This window comes from Macrosteles quadrilineatus, unplaced genomic scaffold (genome assembly GCF_028750875.1).
Source record: "Macrosteles quadrilineatus isolate MER2022 unplaced genomic scaffold, UCM_ALF_1.0 Scaffold_2__2_contigs__length_208266976, whole genome shotgun sequence".
Taxonomy (NCBI): Eukaryota; Metazoa; Arthropoda; class Insecta; order Hemiptera; family Cicadellidae; genus Macrosteles; species Macrosteles quadrilineatus.
Window position 1 is genome coordinate 173,932,802 of NW_026542595.1, and position 20,429 is coordinate 173,953,230.

A 20,429-nucleotide genomic window follows, 5' to 3' on the forward strand; every position below is an offset into this window, starting at 1 on the left:
AACATTCCAGCCGATGCAAGGTTAGGGATGGATGAAGAGGTCAGAAGGCGGTCAGATTAATTGAAGGGACGGTAAGTGCGAATATTACCGGGTAGCCACTCTCATAAATAACCTGTGAGAGAATTTGTCTGGGTGACAACGCTGGAGCGTATCCAAGGCGATTCATTACCAGAGTGACCTTTGCCGCGTCCAATCCGATGTAGATCACTCGATCAAAGAGACTCCGCCTAACACGAGTCCGGTGTCCGGTTGTAGCCATTGTAGTGGCAGTCGACAGTCTTGCTAAATACGTCTACTGATCATCTGCAATGTTGCTGAGGGTGTTGAAATAACTTCTGCTTCCTGACCTAAGAGTATTCTCTTATTCTTTATTGATCTGAGTGTTTCTGTGATTCTTGGGGGACTTTCAGCACCTTTCAGTCAACGCAGGGCCGAGTGTCGTTTGCCTAAACACTTTGACGAGGGTTATTTTACAGCCTGAGGCTTGGCGGGGCGAGTGCCGGCTATCAGTGACCGGTTCCACGGTGCGGCAGGTATGGGGATGGAAAGATTGACCAGGGGGGATGAGCAAAATTTGTTTCAGGGATAAAATGAAACTGATATAACCTAACCTAACCAAACTTGCTGATTATGAAAAAATTGACTGAAGGTTTACTAATCTAATCGATATTAATCTTCAATCAATATTAGGATAGCCCAGTTAAGAAACTGTACCCTACCGGGTACATCCTGCCCATTACACCTCCATCCACTAATACCCCTCCCCTGAATCACTCTTACGCCCTGGGGAGTCAAACGGCACTCGGACCTATCTGACGGTTTTAACAGTTTATAATCCCCTCGGCAAAGAATAGAACGGCACTCGCTCCGTTTCCCTCTTTCATTGGCAGTATTGCTACGCCTACTGATCATCTGCAAAGTGCAGGAAGTGGCGTTGTGGTAACTTCTGCTATTTGACTATCAAAATATGATAGATTGTTTCTGTAACAAGTTTTAACGAATCCAAATTACTGCGTTTATCGTAGGGAAATGTATGGAGGTCGAAGAGATGCCAACACTTCATCCAGCCTATCAAGTGCGGTTGTAAGGTGTGATGTTGACCCAAAAATATGTTTATGCTTGTAACCTAGCAAATAAGGAGTTTAGAAGTGTTATGCGTCATAGTATCAATAGGCCTACCAACTGCAATGTGTTCAATAGTGTAGGAACCCTCATTGGTTTTTTGTATCCAAAGTTGTTTCTACGCTTAGACACATCTTTGCATTGCTTTCTGATCGGCTTTAGTAGTTTAATTCCAAGCTTTCCCTCGGTCGCTGAATAACAATGAGCTTGTAAAAGACGATTGCAAAAACTAATTGGTGAAGAAGACCAAGGGACTGACAGAGAAGATGCAGTCTGAAGATAGCGGTGTTGCAGTCAAGTGATGTTCGCTTGACGAGCTCAAGTGATCTCTATCTTACAATGTATGATTTTCACTTAAGTAGACCTCTATCAGGAATCGCTACTTAGATTGTAAAACCTTCAATTAGTCGATCAAATATATCACAGAACTCCGAGGAGCTGGTCAGTCTTGCAGAACACAGGGTGCATAATTGTTGTTCTTTCACTTAAGAAAGAACTTAAGTTTTGCGATTTGTTTGGATTTAAAAAGGGGGATGATGTGAAACAACAATTTAATCTTTGGTAGAAAATATCAGTGGTGTTGAATTATCATAGAGGGTTAGCTGCATAAATCGAAATGACAGACAAGTTACCGATTGAAATCATGTAGGTCAAACAAGTTCGGAAAAATCCCTTTCTCGTTCAGGTTTACAAAAAGGTATCGGTAATCCATTTCAAGTAATAAACAACGCATCCCAACATACCACATATTTTGATAAAACCACAGTTCCAATATTTCAATGACCATAATGAATCCAGCCCTCGCCACACCCAAGATAGTTCACATTATTTTTGACGTAGATTTTTTGTGAATTATTTTGTACCGAATTCTTCTACATTTCTAATGCCCTTCAATAAACACTACTATTGTTACTACAAGTATTGAGTGCAATTTATACGTTATTTCGTTGTTATGAGTAAACTACATGGTTTACTTTGTATTTTTAACCTATAGTGTCTGGAAAAACGGAGTCAATGGTGTACAAACCATAGTTTACTGAAAATAAAACTATGATCCAAACATGAAATTCGACGCAAATTTTCAACATAAATAAACCCGGAGCTAGAGCAACAATGGTCCACAATGGCGAATGCCGATCGTAGAATACTAATAGGCGCGCAGCCGAGTCTCGTATCTTAGGTTAAAGTGACACCACTTAGATTACAAATGACTTATTTATTCCGCCGCCTAAAAGGTTGGCAATTGCTCCAGTGATAACGGCAATTGACTGGATCTAGCGACTAATGAGATCAATAACTGAGTTGTCAGCGATTGTAGATTCTCCAGAGCTTGCATCGCCCTTTGCATTCTTATTTCACTTCAAGGTCCCTAATGGCCGAGTCAGAGTGGGGATAGAGTATGCTCAAAGTTATAATTCTGTAATTGTATACTTAAGTATTATAGTTCATCTTCAAGTTAGGTTGGTTTGAGATTTGTAAAACATCGGGCATTTACTTGTTTCGTCATTCTTGCAATATTATTGTTCTACTAAATTGAAGCTAGGTGGTTTGTTGGATACGTAATGGATATCAGGTGAATGAAATTGCAATAGTAGTATACCTAAGTTGTTTCTAATTCGAGGTTGGTTGGTTTATAAAACTTAAATATGTGGTGCGATGGCCTAATAGTATTTCAATAACTTGCAACCGGGTTTTGAATTGATTGGCAACAGGTTAACTGGATTTAGACATAAGCCGATGTCATACACGTGCAGCTATTACCATTTTATCCATGCAGCCTATACAATATGTAAAAAACCTTCTTACAAATAAAGAATTCGTTCATTAGTCTCCAAAGTTTCAGATGAAACTTCCTTTAAAGTACCTATACAGCTTGCAAAACTGCTATTCAACACTTTCATTACATTGTCGTATAATATTTCAAATGTACATATAGGATTGCTTGTATCCTTGATTTGTGTACTTCATCAAATTCCAGACAATTCGACCGAGATCCACCTGACCAGATCGGCCCCGGTTTGGGACAGTGTCTTTTGCATACACTCGTTTCCCACCTAAATCCTCCGGTTGCCGTTTTATTTTGCCTTTGCCTTTGTGTGTCAGTATTCGGGTACTCGGGTATTACTCATTGTCGGACAAGAGATAAGCCTAATGAATTGCGTTACCCACTGCATTGTCCCGTATTTAAATGAGCATGCGCCCGTGACGCGCGGATGTAACTGATGTTGATTTATATTGTCGGACTTGCTATTTATTTACAAGACTCATCGAACCGATCCCCCATCCTTCGCAATTGAAATCGGCCTTCACATATGTTTGCTTACTATCAGATGTCATCTCCGAGTTTTATTCGTGATTCTCCGCTGCGTTTGGAGTGAATGTCTAGATTATCGCGGTGATTTTGAAACGCAGGATCCTGGATGTAACGAAGTGTCATACTAGAATGTTGGAAGACTGTTGGAGTTTGAGTAGATGTAACCTCAGAGGTGTAAGAATCAATTACGACTACGTTTGAGAAACTTAGGTGTATCAGTCGACAACAGCTCTTTGTCGTTCAATTGTTGTGAGTTTCTGACGAACCTCCTGTCAATCTCAAACCTTATTTGACGAACCATAGTTTTACAAAATCCTTGTATTTAATAACTATATAAGTTTTAACTCAATCACAACGCAATAATTTTAATATGGCCAAGGTGTTCAAAATAAAGAAGAAGTTGCTTTGTTAATAATTGAAAAACACAAATAAACCGAAATCTAGTCATCAGTCCAAATAAAGTATTTCCAACCGTAAAGATAGTAATGCATATTGCTACAAATTCGACTAATAACATAGATTGGGGTGCTTGAATGACAAACTAAATAACTCAAAGCGAATACCATAGGAGGAAAATACGGTAATATAAGCATGAGTTGTGCTAAAGTAGAAAAGCAAATATTCTGGTTCAGATGCTCGATTGAATCCCAACTGGAATAAGAGAAGTGTTAATTTACCAGTCGAAATCAACCAATTAGACTAAAGAAGCTACTAAAACAATGCAAATAACTCAAAAGCAGACAATATTCCCAACTCTACAAGAATCAAAACAAACTTGGAACAAAAATGTAACTTCGTAGATATCAACAAATTCTACACAACCTACTCAAACAATACAAAAACCGTTGAGGCAAATGATGAGTGTGGACAACGATACTTCCAATCCCACAAGAATTGAAACAAACTGAACTTGGAACAAAAGTTTGAACGGAGGAGCAGCCGGCGAGGACGGAGGACGAAGAGGCGAAGGTCACAAGCTCCATAACCGCGGGACTCGGGCCCAAATGACACCAGTTCCATTAGCGATATCGTCAAACGATCGCCTTATCGGTTATACCCGCACTAGACCGAAATTTAATTTTCACCAGATGCAAATAAGACGCCACTCCGCGCTGTATGTGTCACTGGCTGAAACTATTATTGATACTAAACGAATCATCGCCGATGGGCCGGTTCCATCAGGCCGGCATGCAGGGATGCACTCGAGCTTTTAGGCCAAATTGCAAAAGACTATTCGACAAAAGTCGTTATGAACATATAATGCGACAAGGCTTTTTGCTTGTCTGAGGCACTCGTGATTTTTTCCCTTGTGACTCCTTATCGGTTGGCTTTCTAATTGGACATTGAAGATAAATATAACTTTCAGCGTTCTCAGTGTTTCTAACATTTTCTTGTGTTCTTTGTATGTACTCGCACACTACACTTTGATGTCGTTGTGCTGAGTTTTAAACCTCTGTTGATGTTTTTATTTCACGCTAAAATTTTAGGTTGGTTACAATGTTTACTCTCTGCGATTATATTTATGTTAAAGACTGCCAAAAGTTCACTTTTTCCCCATTTCAAATGTTAGAGTACTATTATTTATATGTTTGTTTGAAAACTCAAATATCTTGTAGACATAATTTCCGTGTGTGAGAAAACATTCGTGCAGTTTCAAATTGTTTCAATTTAGTACATATCCCACAGCATTTTCTTGCCCTCATAGAAAAATCCAATACACAGACGATGAACAGGTGGCGATGTTTAATTCATATCACCCTCAACTCGTCGCTTCTATATGAAGACGATGTATTAGTCGTCACGAAAACCTGGAAGTTCATATCGTTGATTGGTTTTAGATTTGGTAATTATACCAATCGCAACAGCGATCAATTTTACAATATGAAATATTGAATGGTTTTTCTATTTTCATTGAATGAATCTCAAAGTTTGTATTTCGACGCCTCTAGAGTTTTAAAATAACATTTCACACTATTAATATTGTTATTTTTCACCCGTTGAATGTTACATGATGGAGTTGTATTTATAGTAAAAGTTGAAACCCAATGATATAAAAGGTTTCTATTTACATCCCTGTTTCATCCCTATAACCATGAATTCCTAATTTATATTCTATGCAAACCCCGATCGTTTTTCAGCAGTCATAACCTTGAACTTATACAACACCATTTCTGTCAAGAAAGAGTTTTCCATAAGACAATTTTAAACCATCCTTACAATAAAAGTACGGTATTTGCTTTATTAGTGTTTCAGTGAGTCATTAAAACTGTAGTACTGTTCCAGAACTTGTGCCCTCTTAAGCCTTAACCGAAGATAGCATCCTTCATAATTCTACTTTGCAGTTATACCTCTGAATTCTGGGTTCCCAATAGATTTTGTGTAGATCAAATGATGAGGATTTTTAAATTTAAGATTTTGAACAGATTTTTCAAATTGTTTCCAGATCTCAGCGACTGACCCAGACTGCGGAGTCAATGCGATGGTCAACTACACGCTGGCAGAGGGCTACGCTCGATCGGCACTGTTCGAGGTGAAGAGTGTCAGCGGAGAAGTCTGCATTTTTGGAGATCTGGACTACGAAACCCGCAGCGCCTTTGAGTTTCCCGTCATTGCAACTGATAGAGGTAAGCTTCACCGAGCGTTTTGAATCCAACCAGAGCATTTGGAAGATTTGGTGTTTAGAGAATGTTGTGGAGATGTCAATTAAATTGAGTATTCCCACAAATACTTGTGGATTAACATTTTCTACATGGTTAGTAGATGGAGGGTATCAAAATAAGGTTTTTACAAAAGACACATAAAAATATGAATGGTTAAGCTGCGCTTCTGTCATGCTATAATATTTCTAATACAGATTAGATCTTTAGAGTCACTGACAGCACAGAAAACATACTACTAGATGTTTTCTGTGCTGACAGGCTGGTCACATCGTGTACGTTTCTTCCGTCTGAACATCGGAAATTATTTGGCAAAATTAATTGAAGTGTACTTAGTAAATATAAATAGTAAATATATATTCTCGAAATTGTAAATGACATAATTCTATTGCTCGCCTACTATTAGCCTTAAATCCCCAAGAAGTGTTATGTCGATATAAATTTCCTCGTGGGATTTTAATATTTGAATCTGAATTATAACAACACAGAGTTGTTTTTTTAAACAAAAGCTACCATCAATACAAGATGTAATAAAATATGCTATTCGATCACACTGGTTACTCAACAGTTCTTTTTCTCATTTGATTTGCAGAAAATCTCGAAAACACACCAGTCTGTCAACAGATGTTGTATTACAAATGTCCACATGGCGAATACGTTCTACTTTTCAAGATATTTCATGGTGATGTGGTTTACCTTTCCAAACCTTCTAGAGACAATATGGGGTGTGTTTCTGGTCGGGACTGTACCAGCAGCCTCCGCGGATCACGACTCGTGTGGGAGGGCAGAGACTGTACTCTGTATGGACTGTAGTAGATGTATGCACGGACCAGGGTATGGAAATGCTTGCTATCACCCCAACGCCAATTCACTGATGGTACTGACGGAGTCTGGGGTGTGTTTTTGTAGTTCATGAATCGTAATTATGTATAGGTTTTTTTTTAACCCTTTTCCTGGTTTTAAATTGTCAAACACTGTTTCGTTTTGGACCTTCACGCTCCAGGGAATTAAATTAGCAGAAACAAGTTCATTGTTTATCACCAGTACTTTGCTATAAATACTGATTACTAATGAAAACAAATAATGACCATACTTACGTATTATGAACTTTTTCTTTGTAAAAGTTTGTAATGTCCCTCCAAAACGTTAAATCGAAAGTTCAATTACAGTATTCAAAGTTAACTAATCTTGTACAGTAAAGAAAGTACGTACTGTGTCAAGAAAGTACACTAATTTGTAGATCGTTTAATTCAAAAACACATTTTATTCGTCTGATGAACAATATATTTGTTGCTATAATATACACTAAATACAACGTTAAACCCCCTATGATTTTTTTACAGAAATATTTGTAAATCACTATACCATGAAGTTAACCTTTGTGTCCGTTGAATACGAACATTGAATGAGCTTTGTAAAGCTTCCTAGATGCGGACACTCATTTAGTCATTCTACTTCATCTCGAGGACCTTGATTCGTCCCTGTAACCCCTATCATTTAAGGCCCTCGAAGGGCACACGACCCCTTGTAATGGGAAGGACAGATGTCTATTACGCTGCTTGGGCGCCACTTAGCCCTGCACCTGCCTCTCAATAACTAAATCAATTTATACCGATTAATTGTAAGTCAAAAGAATGTTTAGTTGAATAATTTTGTCGTTCAGAAGTTAAGGGTCGTTTTATTTTGAAGGTTCATTGCCTTTTCTTCAGAGTCCTTGTCAAGTAAAATAACTAGCATGATTGTTCATTGGTAAGGATTGGACATGTTTAATTGGTTTTATTGGATTACAGTTTTTGTGATGCGAGATTCGTAACAACTATAGACATTCGCCAATTCGAAGATCTTAATTGATGCAAACCTGAATCGACCAACAATTTTTTGTATCAGCACCAATAAAGTCATAGGTGCAATACCGTGCTATACCAGTATTTGGTATCTATAATCTTCCAGAACAACTTGTAAATATTAAAGACCCTTAAACCCAAGCTTCTGGTGGTCCAACAGTACCTTGGCTGAATTTGTTGAACACACTCAACACCAATCAGGAGTGTTTTAACCTATAATGCCATTCTTCTATCTCAATTTGCACACGTCAATTGGATCAAAGCATGTCTAGCATCGTTGTGTTCTTACAGCATTTGTAAAGTCCGGTGGAACGGATGATGCATTTTCTCTTGGCAAGATTTACACATCCCGCCAAACTCTCACCACTTCGACTGTTATTTATAGAGAATGATTTGTTTAATCTCTCCTCTAATGCAACGAGAGTCTAGTTTGTTACGAGTGACATTTCAATCGAATAAATTCGCTGGATGTATGGCGTCCGTTAGGCGCCATCTGTGTAATGGAGGGTAACCCTTGGACCGATTTGTCACGAAAGTGCTGCAAATAAATTGAGTCCTTAGAGGATTTTTCTGCTTCAGGATTCCGTATAACACTCATTTCAGCATCTCAAATCAAAAACTACTAAGGCATCTCTAAAAAAAAATCAGTTATTTTATGAGCAGTACCATCATCTGTAAAATTCTTGATCGCACTTCGGCTCCGCTGAGTTCAAACTAAGAAGTCTACTTTACGCCCAGTTTGGTCGACAGTTTCATTCAATGCACTTGTACTTGAAGGAAGCGGTTTATCGGCGATTGTGCTAGAAGCGATTTCGCTCTCACGACCTTTGAAAATCGCATTCTTTCAAGACCGAACAAACTTGTGCTTTCTCGACCAAGCTTGTCGGGAAACGGTCGCATAAAGGTCTTTACGGCCGCTCTGCTCGGCGATGTAATGGGTAACTTGTATATGACGCAGTTAAGTCCAACGTCACCTCGGACTGAAGAGGGGTAATTAAATGTCTTAGGGAATGTTCTGGAAGGTTATTCAGTAGAAATAGTACTGGAATCGAGGAAAATAGTTCGGAGTTGTCTATCTGTAGAAATAGTTAGCACATGAAATATTGTGGGAAAATGAAAAAGAGGTCCCTTTTATAGACTTTTGCTCTTCGTTTAGGTTTGGAATCAGGGTATGTTCTGAGTTTTGATCAGCCATGTGTGTCCCTCTGATTCAGCGACAGGAGCCAGACTCTGTTGACATGACTTAATATTAAACACACCATGTGCACTCTGTATCGCTTATATTAATGAATTTTCACGACTATAAATACTACAGGGCCACTCATTGAACTTTTACAGATATTTCATGTAGTTCCCATTCCCAAGAGTATCTAAATGTCAAAGACAATTTGATGGTTAGATCAATGCAACCAGCAGAACTAAATATAGCCCCTTAAACTTCTAGGCATAGCACCAGGATATGAGCCTAGACCCATAGAGACATTCTTTGACGTCTTCATTTCCTCGAGTATCTGGTGATCTAAATGTCCAAGACAATGGACGATAGGAAGCCGAGTGAACGACCCTGAGTGACACCGAATGAATCACCTCACCCATGATAACTTATCCCAGCTATGATTGATGTATTGTTTGGCTCTCTAATGCATACACTTAACATATTAATGTCACTCGCCGCACGGCACCCGGCCGCATTTTCGGTCCTCATTATTGATCATGTGGTCAACCGCTGCCAGCCCTGCCACTGCTCGATTTCGGCCTCTGTTTGTGATAAATAGTGTCCAGAGAAGTGTTCCTGGGCTGGGAAAAATGACGAGGTTGTTTAGTTGGTAAATGCTGGTAAGAATTTGGCCCAACATTGAGACAACGAAATTAAATTTGCTAAGTCGTACACGTTATTGAAATTGGCAATGCCTGAGTGAAATTGCAAAGCGAACGATACAGGTGACTTAATGTAAATTAAATACTACCCACCACGACTTCCTATGTTTCGATAGGTTGGAAAAATTCCAATGTCTCCATCATTTGGTGACTTAGTCGAAATGGTCCTTTCGTACACGAAATAAATTGTGGGATTTCTTATATTGTATTACCTCACTAACTACTACAGTACTACAATTGGAAATACCTACTGACAGTATGACTGCCATCTTGAACAACCAATACCACCTATCATACGGTTCTGACATCTCACTATTTGAGCAGAAATATACATGAAGGAGTCCTGTTCGAAGACATGAACCTGCCGTGATAAAAACACACGATACAGACTAATTACCCAACTACGGCACGACTGCGGCATGTCCCAAGGAAGTCTCATAGTATCGATGTTTTTTTCTGCCGCTGGGCTATTTATAAATGAATCGCCGGGCGACTAAACGCAGTGGTCCGCAATAAGAGTCGGTGAAATGATATGTGAACATTCTATTAGGCCGAGCGGGTGCGAGCAGAGAGAGACTGGATTCCTCGCCTGTCAACAAAAGATTTATGTCTTTGAGCTCGTGTGAGGAGAGATTCCGGCCTCTAGCCCAGCTTCGGCAATTGTACCCTTCCTAAACATGTTTTACAGGCCAATTATCCGCGCTCTCTAAGTTGCTAAATTTAACAGTTGTCGAAATCGGAGGGTTCGCGAATATTTCCGCCGAATTAAGACTTTCCCGTGACGGTTTAATGCCGGTTAATAAGCTATTCCGCACGGTATGTCGGGGACCTGACAATCGTTGCTGTGATCACACCGGTTCAACGTTTTCGCAATACTGGCGACACTGTGAAGTCTTGAGTAACCATTGCTAAACATGTTCGACTACTTGAACCAATGGAAGCTAGTATTCCCTATTTTTGTTTTTATCAATAATTATCTACAGATGAGATCAAACTATCAATAACCTTGTGGATACTTAATCGGATAGTATTTGTACTGCCAAACCTCAGTAACACTCACTTCTACCCACCATCGTAACACTTTTTTAATTTGTTAAGATTGATCAATATTCCAATCAATTTACTTAGCACATTAACACACCTTCGTGTTGTTTCACAAATAGATAATGATTTTTCTACAACCAAACTATTCTGTTTCAGGAGGCCTCAGTACCACAGCTATGGTGAAGATACAACTGACCGACGTCAACGACAACTGGCCCACCTTCTACCCTCGCGAGTACAACGTCTCTCTCAGGTCCGGGACTTCGCCCTCCGGGAGTGTCGCCGTCGTGGTCTCCGCCACCGACAGAGACTCCGGTCGTTTCGGCGCCGTCACCTACCAGATCGTCTCGGGTAACGAAGGCAACCTTTTCCGCATCGACCGTGTCACCGGAGAGGTCTATATCAACCAGCCGAGTCTATCCGCGAGGGTGTACCGACTGAACGTGTCTGCCACGGACGGCGCTGGGTTGAGGGCTCGGGAGGACGCGGAGGTGCTGGTGACGGTCAGCGAGAAAGGGCCCTTCTTCGAGAGGACGAGGTACAACTTCAACGTCCGAGAGGATGCCCCCCGCAACACCATGGTTGGAGCCGTCAAAGTCGTCACTGAAGGTGAGTAATTTTCTTTGTTCCGTTTTATGGGTCCTTGGGATTTGCATTAACAGCTCCACTTTACTTTGAAAGCTGATTTTGTGTCTTCTAGTTTGTGAAGAAAGTGATAAAATGGCACGTTGAGATTTTCGGAAGGTGTTGAACTAAGACAGGTGAATTTCTTGATTCAGGTGAATTGTTCTTGGTCTCACATCTGGCCCCGAAGAATTATCTTGACCCTGCACTCGGCACCCGTGGATTCACGAGGACGGTAAGGCCTCGCATTCCCGTCTCGCACCGGGCGCATGCTTGGCTTGCATACGTGTAGCCATTCCTACTCCATTAAATACGGAATTCAACGACATTTCACAACTATTGGACTGCCATTCCTTTTGTTGAGCTTACACAGTCACGATTTCAAGCCTCGGTCCCGGCTTTGTTCCCGAGTACATCGACACCGTATATGCGAAATAATTAATACTATTATAAATTACGCATTCCCCGCACTTTCGAGGTGCTTGCCGTTTCGTTGAAATGCTTTATAACCGAGCACTTAGAGTCCCTCTGTAATAATTGGCTTTCCCTATCCTATGTTACATTTCTTAACACTAGTCGTTTTGTTATTTCACGTTGTAACCGAAGCATTGAAAGAAAATAGCCTTTATAAACGTTGTCGACTCTTGTTCATGAGTTTATCATAAAACATCTAAATTGCAGTTCTATTTGGTTTAGCCTCAATTGTTTTTTGTTATCCTTCGTGTTCAGCAGCTTGCTTGATGGAGCAAGAAGGATGTAATTTATTTATACAATAAATAATTCTGTGCGCTGACAAAAGTTACATCAAATTCAATACACGATCAACCTGCTCCAAACCCAATATTCTAAACCCAAAACAGACCATTCTTGTGCGAAAGTAAACAATACACTATTTTACAATCGTACAAACTCAGCCATGTCAAATTCACAAACGGCCTTTCCTGCTGGGCCACACTCGCAAACCGAATCAAATCCACTCAAGTTTCGAAGCTAAGTAATTGTTGTAGACCGCAGGGGCCGATCTAACGGGTCCGGGTTCTGTCATAGTCTCACGTCGTTCTTATCGCCGTATCTCCCAGGAGGTGCACCGCTCCCGAGCTTAACCTGGACCAATTATTATCATTATCTTTATGATTAGGTTCTCTATAAGGAGGCATGCACCTGAGATCGACCTGGGCCGTACATGGTGATAATTCCAACCTCCAAGATTGATCTATTGATCGCGCAGTGTCACATGGTTCTTGACATTATTGTGTTTTTGCGGAAACGGTTTCTTCTGAAGATGGGTATAAATCTTGATGCTAGTTGAGTATATGTAATAGAATTAAAGATAGTAGCATTTTCCTCATTTTTTGACCGTTCATGACCACGGGGTACACCACAACTAAGACAGTATTATGTTTCATAAAATGCAACTTTTGTCAAAACTTCGTCAATAAATAGTTTAGGGGTTTTGTAATAACGTTAATACTGTTCACACCACCTTATTTAACTAAAATAATTTTATTAATTTACGTTTCGTAAATCTAAAATAAGTCATTAAAGACACAGTTTGGTCTCTAGATATCAATAATTTCTTTAACTAGTAGAAAATCGACAATTTTACAGTATAGTTACAAAATGTCTGACAATACGAAGACACAATATGTTAAATGATTAGTAATTCTGAAAAACTCAATCGTACATCCCACATCTTTACAACTCTCACAGTAAAATGCACCTTTAATTCGTTATATTTTCCAAGTTAAATACAGCACAGCTTCATCTTTGCCATCTAGAACACCGTGTTGTCTTGTTCCTTTGACAGTTATAGCGTTCGTATATTTCTACAGCTAGTTTTTCTCCCAGCTGTTTTCCGACTTCCACCATGACAATTCCCTAAATAAGCCCCTCGAAGGTGCCGAATTAATTACCGACGACACGGCCCCAGATCTACGTCCCGTGTTGGTCTAATTAAGATGTGCTCCTCGTGAAGTTGTGGCCCCAACGCGACATATTTTATGCTAATCCGCCTCTATTGATGGCCCCGCAACCCTTTTTACGCTTATCACTATTTATTGGCCTCATTATGTTCTAGGGCCACTTTTTGGGCAACACGATTTAAGCCCATGTAAATTTCCTGTGTTTCCTTATCGAAAACCCCCAAATAAACTTTTCTATTTCGCTCGTTGGGTGTGTCGCGCAGCCAGTCGAAGTTGCCAAAATGTTTGAATGGCATGGCGAAATGGTGTAAAGGTTTTCAGAGGAAAGCTGTCAAAATGTACACTGAAATTTCTTAACTCGACGGTTTGAATGTTTTTTTCGTGAAATACGACTATCTTCAGCAGTTTTAAATTTCAATTGACTTATTTTGTATTATTACGTTGATCCGACGTACAAAACACTGAAAACCTCGTTAAATCACAGTTGATTTCTACGAATTAGTTTCTTGATACAAAGTAACTGTTTTTACATGTCTAGCATATTACGGTGCCGGAGTTTTATCTTTCCACGTTATTGTGTTGGAAATTGTCAATAGTCCAGTGTGGTCACGACTCATCAGGTATACACAAGGTATAACTTATGACAAATCGTTAAATTGTATTTTTTTTTTAGTTTTAAAAACACTTAGACTACTTTCATACTTCGAACTCTTTCCATTTTTGGCGATACACTAACGGCACTTTGCAAACCCCTTCACATTCACTGGGTTGACAAAACGTCCCGGTGTAAATAGACTCGTAGGTTACGCGATCGTGAAGACAGAAGGCATCCATGTCGTCTGCACGCTTTTCTCGACACCATTCAATTCTAATTCTGCCATGACCATTTCAACCCCCCTCTTTTCGGTGTTATGGAGAAGGTTCTGTCACCTCTATTGTTTTGAAAACGTATCTATTTTTAATTGTTTAACTATAATGTGCACAGAATTCGGAAAGTTTAACCATAGACAAAAAGAACTGTTTAACCCACCACCAATATTCTGGAGCACTCTTTGACCAATAGTTGGCGAGGTTGAGAATGTGGTTGAGACCTTATGAAACAAGATTCAGCTTTTACTTAAATATATAAAATCCACACCATGCAAACATTAAATTTGGAATTTTCTTCCTTTTAGGCAGTTTGCTTCCAATTCCTATAAGGACATGCCACTGCAATGGGTTGCTCAATACGGATACATTATGCATTAGGGCATGCATAAGCGATGTTGGCCAATCTCGATTAACAGGTGCGAACTCCCTTATGCAACCCCGTTTTATCACTCCCCACAGATCTGCGTCGGCTTCTTTCATCCTGTGGTGTTTATCTTGGACTTTCTCACCCTCTAGGTCCCTTGGCAACGTCGACCTCTTGGTGCCTTGCCCGTAGATGAGTGTTGCCATTGACTATTGGATACTGAAGTAGACATCCCATCTATATGGACCAGCTGTAGCTATTTTTTTTTAAAGTACGTAGTTGTGTGAGCCAGTCACAGAATGTGCTAGTGACTAAAACTCTTGCATCAAGTTTGACATAAATTGTTTTCCATCTGAGGTGTTGAAATAAGCTTTTTTAAAAAGACTGGACGAATATTTGTATGAACAAATTAGTCGATTTTCTTAAATTGTTGTACAACCCCCTTTTTCAAACCACAACACATGAAACCAGCTTATCTTTGCCTTTAAAAAACGCATTGCTGTATCCCTGACCCAACACCCATAATCATTGATATATTACTAGTATTTCACACTACCCTTTCCTTACATTAAAATATGCACGAAGTGGTTACATTGCCAAGTTCAAAAGGAGTGTTTCTCAGGACTTTCAATTAAAAATCGTTAGTTTAAACGCCTTTTGGGTTGATACTATTCATAAAAAGTTGTTTGATTTTAGTTTAGTCTGCGCATTAATAATAGTGTTTAAAAGCCATTTCTTTCAAACTTTGAATAGTAAGAAGTAGTGATCGCGAAGAATCAAAAACCTCCGTGGACAAAATCAGAATTGGCACTAACGAACATTCACGTTTTAGACTAAAACGGAAAGGTAATCCAACAAAACTTTTCCAAAACACACAGACCATTTTATCACAAATCAATTTTAGAAGTTTCCCCTTAAAGAAACGTCTATAAGTAAACCCACGACCTTTCCTATCCAACCGACCTTTCGACCGTTCGACGTCCCAATCCGGGTCTGCAGCCGTGTTCTTCGGAGCGTTAAAAAGACAATTTAGCCTGTGTACGTGTCGTCGGCGATAGTTTTTTCGAAGTCGTTAGCCATTCACGGCCGCCTGGCCCTAAATGATGTTTAATCTGTGTGGGGAGGGAGGGGGTAATGTCGTCGACTGGAATGCGCCTATTCTCCTGTGTGGCCGTTGTATGACTCGCGCTTTCTTAATGTTTAAAGAATTACCCTCCATTGGAATCAAAGAAACTGGAAGATCTAAGGATCGTGGCTGAGGCCCACGTTTTCTTAATTTGCCGACCGCTCCGGTAATTCGTAATTTATGATGGTATCTTTACAGTCTGTTGCCTCCCAGCCGACTCTGGGTACGAGTAAATACCACCTCTGTGACCGGACGTCCAGAGAAAGGATAAAGGGGTATTTACATTCTAAAATTTTAGGAGCAATATTTGAATAGGTTGAAATAAACCTTGCAAGTCCATACCGAACAGATCCGATATAAAGTTCACAAGTTCAGCGAACGCCCAAAGTCGGCAACCTCCCTGGGATATCTTTTCCACTATTTGTTTTTACCGATTTCCGCTCTACTTTAATTTATTGGTGATAATTGCCAGTTCGGACGTCAAGCATTGTCTAAAGTCATTAGAGCAGTTCCGTTACCCCGTTTACGAGCCCAGACGGCTAGAATCGGCTATTAAATTTGATTGTCTTAGGGTTTATTTCAGCTGCGAATACTGTAGATTTTTGCTTGTTCCGCCATGGTTGTTATGGAATTGGACACAGTATTGGTCACTAATGGCTTTCATTAATTTCTTCTTGTGAATGTCTGAGACTACGTGTGTGTGCTGATATTGCAGTTGTAATGAACAGCAATTAATGTGCGTAGGTGGCCGCGTATAATCTATGGAGAAATTCCCTGCAACTTGTCCGTTTTATTTACGTAGTGTTTTCTTTGTAAACATCCACACTCCCCAGCTTCTATTTTATGTTGTATTTGTAATACAAAGGAGACTAGTCATAGCTTTGTCAGTAATTCTTTGTGGTATCGTATTTTTTCCTTGGGCATTAGCATTTTCTGGAACGGTCATTTCAAAACACGGTTCTTGCTATTCAAACTCATGGTGAGTAAGAAGCGTACCTACCAACAGTAATAGTTCTGTTACTTTAATGTTCAAGTGTCAAACCTGTACCATCACCATCATTTCTTATTGACTTGTCAGTCTTGCAAATCGTAATATTTACGACGAAAGTATGCCTTTAGAGTATATGCCAATTTAGAGTTATTTTAAGTGAACGCCCAAAATGTGGATATAAAAATTCTTAAAGCTCTATTTCCACAAGCCTAGATCTGGATTATCCAGCGGCTCCAGGGTTCATCGCTGGAGCTGGTGACAAATCAGAGCCAGGTAATGTTCCAGCGACTGTTCCAGACATTCCAGGCTTCATGTACTGTTTTCCCGGAATGCGCAGGCAGCAGCGTGCTGCGCTTCCCCACCCCGCGGTCTATGCAAAACAGTCTGTCTCTACACTCTGTACTCTTCTTTGCTCTCACTTCCCCTACGTATCCTCACGTCCGCATCTTCTAATCCCGTCACTTGATTTACCTCCGTGATAAGTGCCCTGTCCAGTACACGCTCCTACAGTTCCTCATTGCTTTATTTATACCCGTTATATAAATATGTTTGAATTTATTAAATAGGTGTATCCCAAGGCACCGTGTTAGTTCCCATGCTATTTCTCGAGAAACGGTTCGCAGTCGTGCGTGTCATATGTGTTCACTGCGTATTACGTTTCAACCGCAAGAGCGTCTCCTTTGATATTTCATGTACGTTATTTGCGTATGTTCAAGTGTGTCATCTCACCGTGTAAACAATAATGTCCTAAAACATTTTCCATGTTTAATTTACTCAATCATTTTTGCAATAAACTTTGTTTTCGCTCGCGATCAGTAAGAGATTCCATTACCACATTACAGAACAAGATTTGCCGTGGCTGGTTCGTGGTTGACATTCAATATTAATGTGAACTATACCTGGATAGCAGTCTAACCGTCTATATTTCACAGAGACATGCTATAGTGTTGCCAGCCGGATGGTGCATAGATAGCCCCAAAATGCAGCATCGCCGTGCCGGGAGCCGAGGCGTGGGGGTCGCGCATTACTATGTATTTCTCCGCGAACTAACTCTAACATTGGAAATTCAAATTGTCTGCCAGTTTTAAATAAATTATCCCGGTGGAAAATCGAAGATCGTGTGATACCTTGGGTAGCGGGTTCACCTGTGAATCGGGCTCAAGATGTATTAGATAAGAAACATTGATAAAATGCGATTGGAGGTTAACATTTAAGAAAAGATTGTTGAAGATCCTAAATGTATTTTATTTGTGGATTTGAATCCTGCATTATACATCTAGAAACTCACTAAGCTTATTACTTTTTTGACCAAAGGACTTTTTGGAAACTGGCACTACTATCAAGGGCAAAACACATACTATCTCCAGACCAAACCAACATCCCCGACTCGTATAATAGAAACGCCATGCAGACTTTCTTCTCAGTCATCCTCGCCATAATCACACTAGTGTTGACAGGTGGGTCTTTACGACTGTCCAGCTCGATTTTTCCAGAAGTCCAGCTCGAATGTAACAGTGCATCACTCGATAGTGGGAAGAAGGCGTGGATATCTTCTCTTGACGTAACAGATGTAATAAATAACCAGAACGATAAGTTTATTGTTTGGCGAGAGTTACTGCGGTGATATGCCTACTGCGGGAGTAAATCAACTTCTTCGCCAAGAGGTGTAAATCTCCTCAATTGAACCCAGGAGTGACATTCAGCCACGCCTCGCGGGTAATGGAGGCTTCTCTACATCTTCATGAGACTTTACAAAAGCGCTGTGACGCATGGAGCGATGCATGCCAGTATGTAGCAAATATACCGGTACATAATGCTTCTGACACCCTATTCGACGTATAAGTTTTCCTTCTTCAGTCACCACGACACTCTGGGCTTTTGATTTTGTGTTTATGAAAATCTCTTTATACTGAATGAAGGAATTTTCTAGCATGATGAAGTTGCTAATGTGATGATAGTATAGTGTGACCTATCGTACATTCAGTAACATCTTAAACATTCGGCCAACCGGCAACTCGTAGAATATCACAGATAAAATAGTTGACGAGCAGCTTCAATAATATCTATCACTTAGTTGATTTGATTTACATTTGAATGTGAATCTATGAAAGACTATTGTTGGACAGGTTTTGAATGAATTTAAACTTACATCAAGATTAAAGATGCTCAAAAGATTTACTTTAGATTTGAGTTCCTTCAAAGATTTTGCATGGCAAAAATACTTCCGAAACTTTATATTCTTTACAAACTATAGATTTTAACGAAATTTACTTCAGACTTGTGTTTCTTCGAAGACCTTGAACAGCACTTTCCAAACTTTTTCAAAGTTTTCCAAGCGATTTTCAATGTACGCGACAAGCAGTATTCAATTTGTGCGGATGGGAGGGGGGCACAATGGGCAAGCCCACGCAATTTCACTAATATACCCTGGCAACAGAAGCTTAATTGGCGGGACTGTCTGTCGCCCCCGTGCTCCCCACACCCAAGGCAATTAAGACAACATTGCTCACGTTGGAGCTTGGAAGCTCTTGGAGATTTCTTACTACAGGAATATAGTATTGTTCCAGTAACTTGACAACATGTGAGATCTGAAATATTTTGTGAAGTTGTAAACCTCTCTACTGGTCACACTGAACTAACTGCCCAAGGTCTTCATTTAGTCATCTTTGCGTAGCTATTACCTATTACCCATATTTTAACAGATGAAGATGCCATTGTACCTATTACCTATTACCGTATCTTCATCTTTTACCCAAAAGGGATTGATGGCGATGATTGAGGGCGATGAGCTTGGAAGCCCTTGGAAGTTTCTTGCTACAATTGAGCTTGTTATGAATAACATTACAATTAGTAGATACACCGAGTTACAGCAGAGAGTGGAAAGGACCAAAGTCCTAGAACAGCATTCGCCCATTAAAACGTAATGATCAGTTATATGATTTCCCTAAGTAAGCACTCGAAACTTAAATCCTTTTTTATAATTGGCTGTTTCATGTATGTATTCATTGGATACATAGTGTTATCTCATATATGGTTGTACCAAAGTCAACTTAAATTTTCAATGTGATTTTATGTTTTTCACGAGTGTGCACTTCATGAGGAATAAATTATACAGACCATGAAAGTATATAAGTGTCCTTCTGTCTCAGTAGAGCAGTTTCAACGGCTCAAAATCATTGGCATTGTTTTCGGACACTGTAGTTTAAAATTAACATTATATTTCGAGAACGTCACTACAATGATAATATGAAACATAATTTCAGTAAGTGAATTGCAGTTTCCTCTATTGCTAAGTGTTCTAAAGCCATTTCTACAATTCACTCGGCAGTTCAGTTACAATGGTTTGTGACATTCTTTGGGCATCTGAGTTGCGGTTTCCTTCAATGTTTGGGGCGAATGTTCCGTCATCCAACCGCAGATATTTAACGGTATCTAGCCCACTCGGTAGCCCAGTGACAACGATCGGTGACATTATTTATGGCGTACTGAGTTGCAGTTTCGGTAGGTTTAATTAGCCAACGAGGGACTGTCCAGTAATTGGTTGTGTGTCCCGGGACGGAGAGCTGCAGTCGAGCCCGCCGCTCCTTTTATTTTCGAGGACCGGTCCTACTTCAATTTCTCTCTGTATTTTTTCTGCACAGCATAAACGGAATTGAGTAAACCCAGTTGAGCC

General features: G+C 39.9%; 1 protein-coding gene across 1 annotated transcript in view; it reads left to right on the forward strand.

Annotated features, from left to right (window-relative positions):
- The window catches only part of LOC128985584 (protein dachsous-like), a 218,633-nt gene that overhangs the window by 162,767 nt on the left and 35,437 nt on the right, over window positions 1-20,429 (forward strand). The window contains exons 3-4 of the mRNA XM_054405201.1: window positions 5,880-6,060; window positions 11,016-11,468. Coding sequence (XP_054261176.1) covers window positions 5,880-6,060; window positions 11,016-11,468 — 634 coding nt within the window. The remainder of the gene's footprint in view (window positions 1-5,879; window positions 6,061-11,015; window positions 11,469-20,429) is intronic.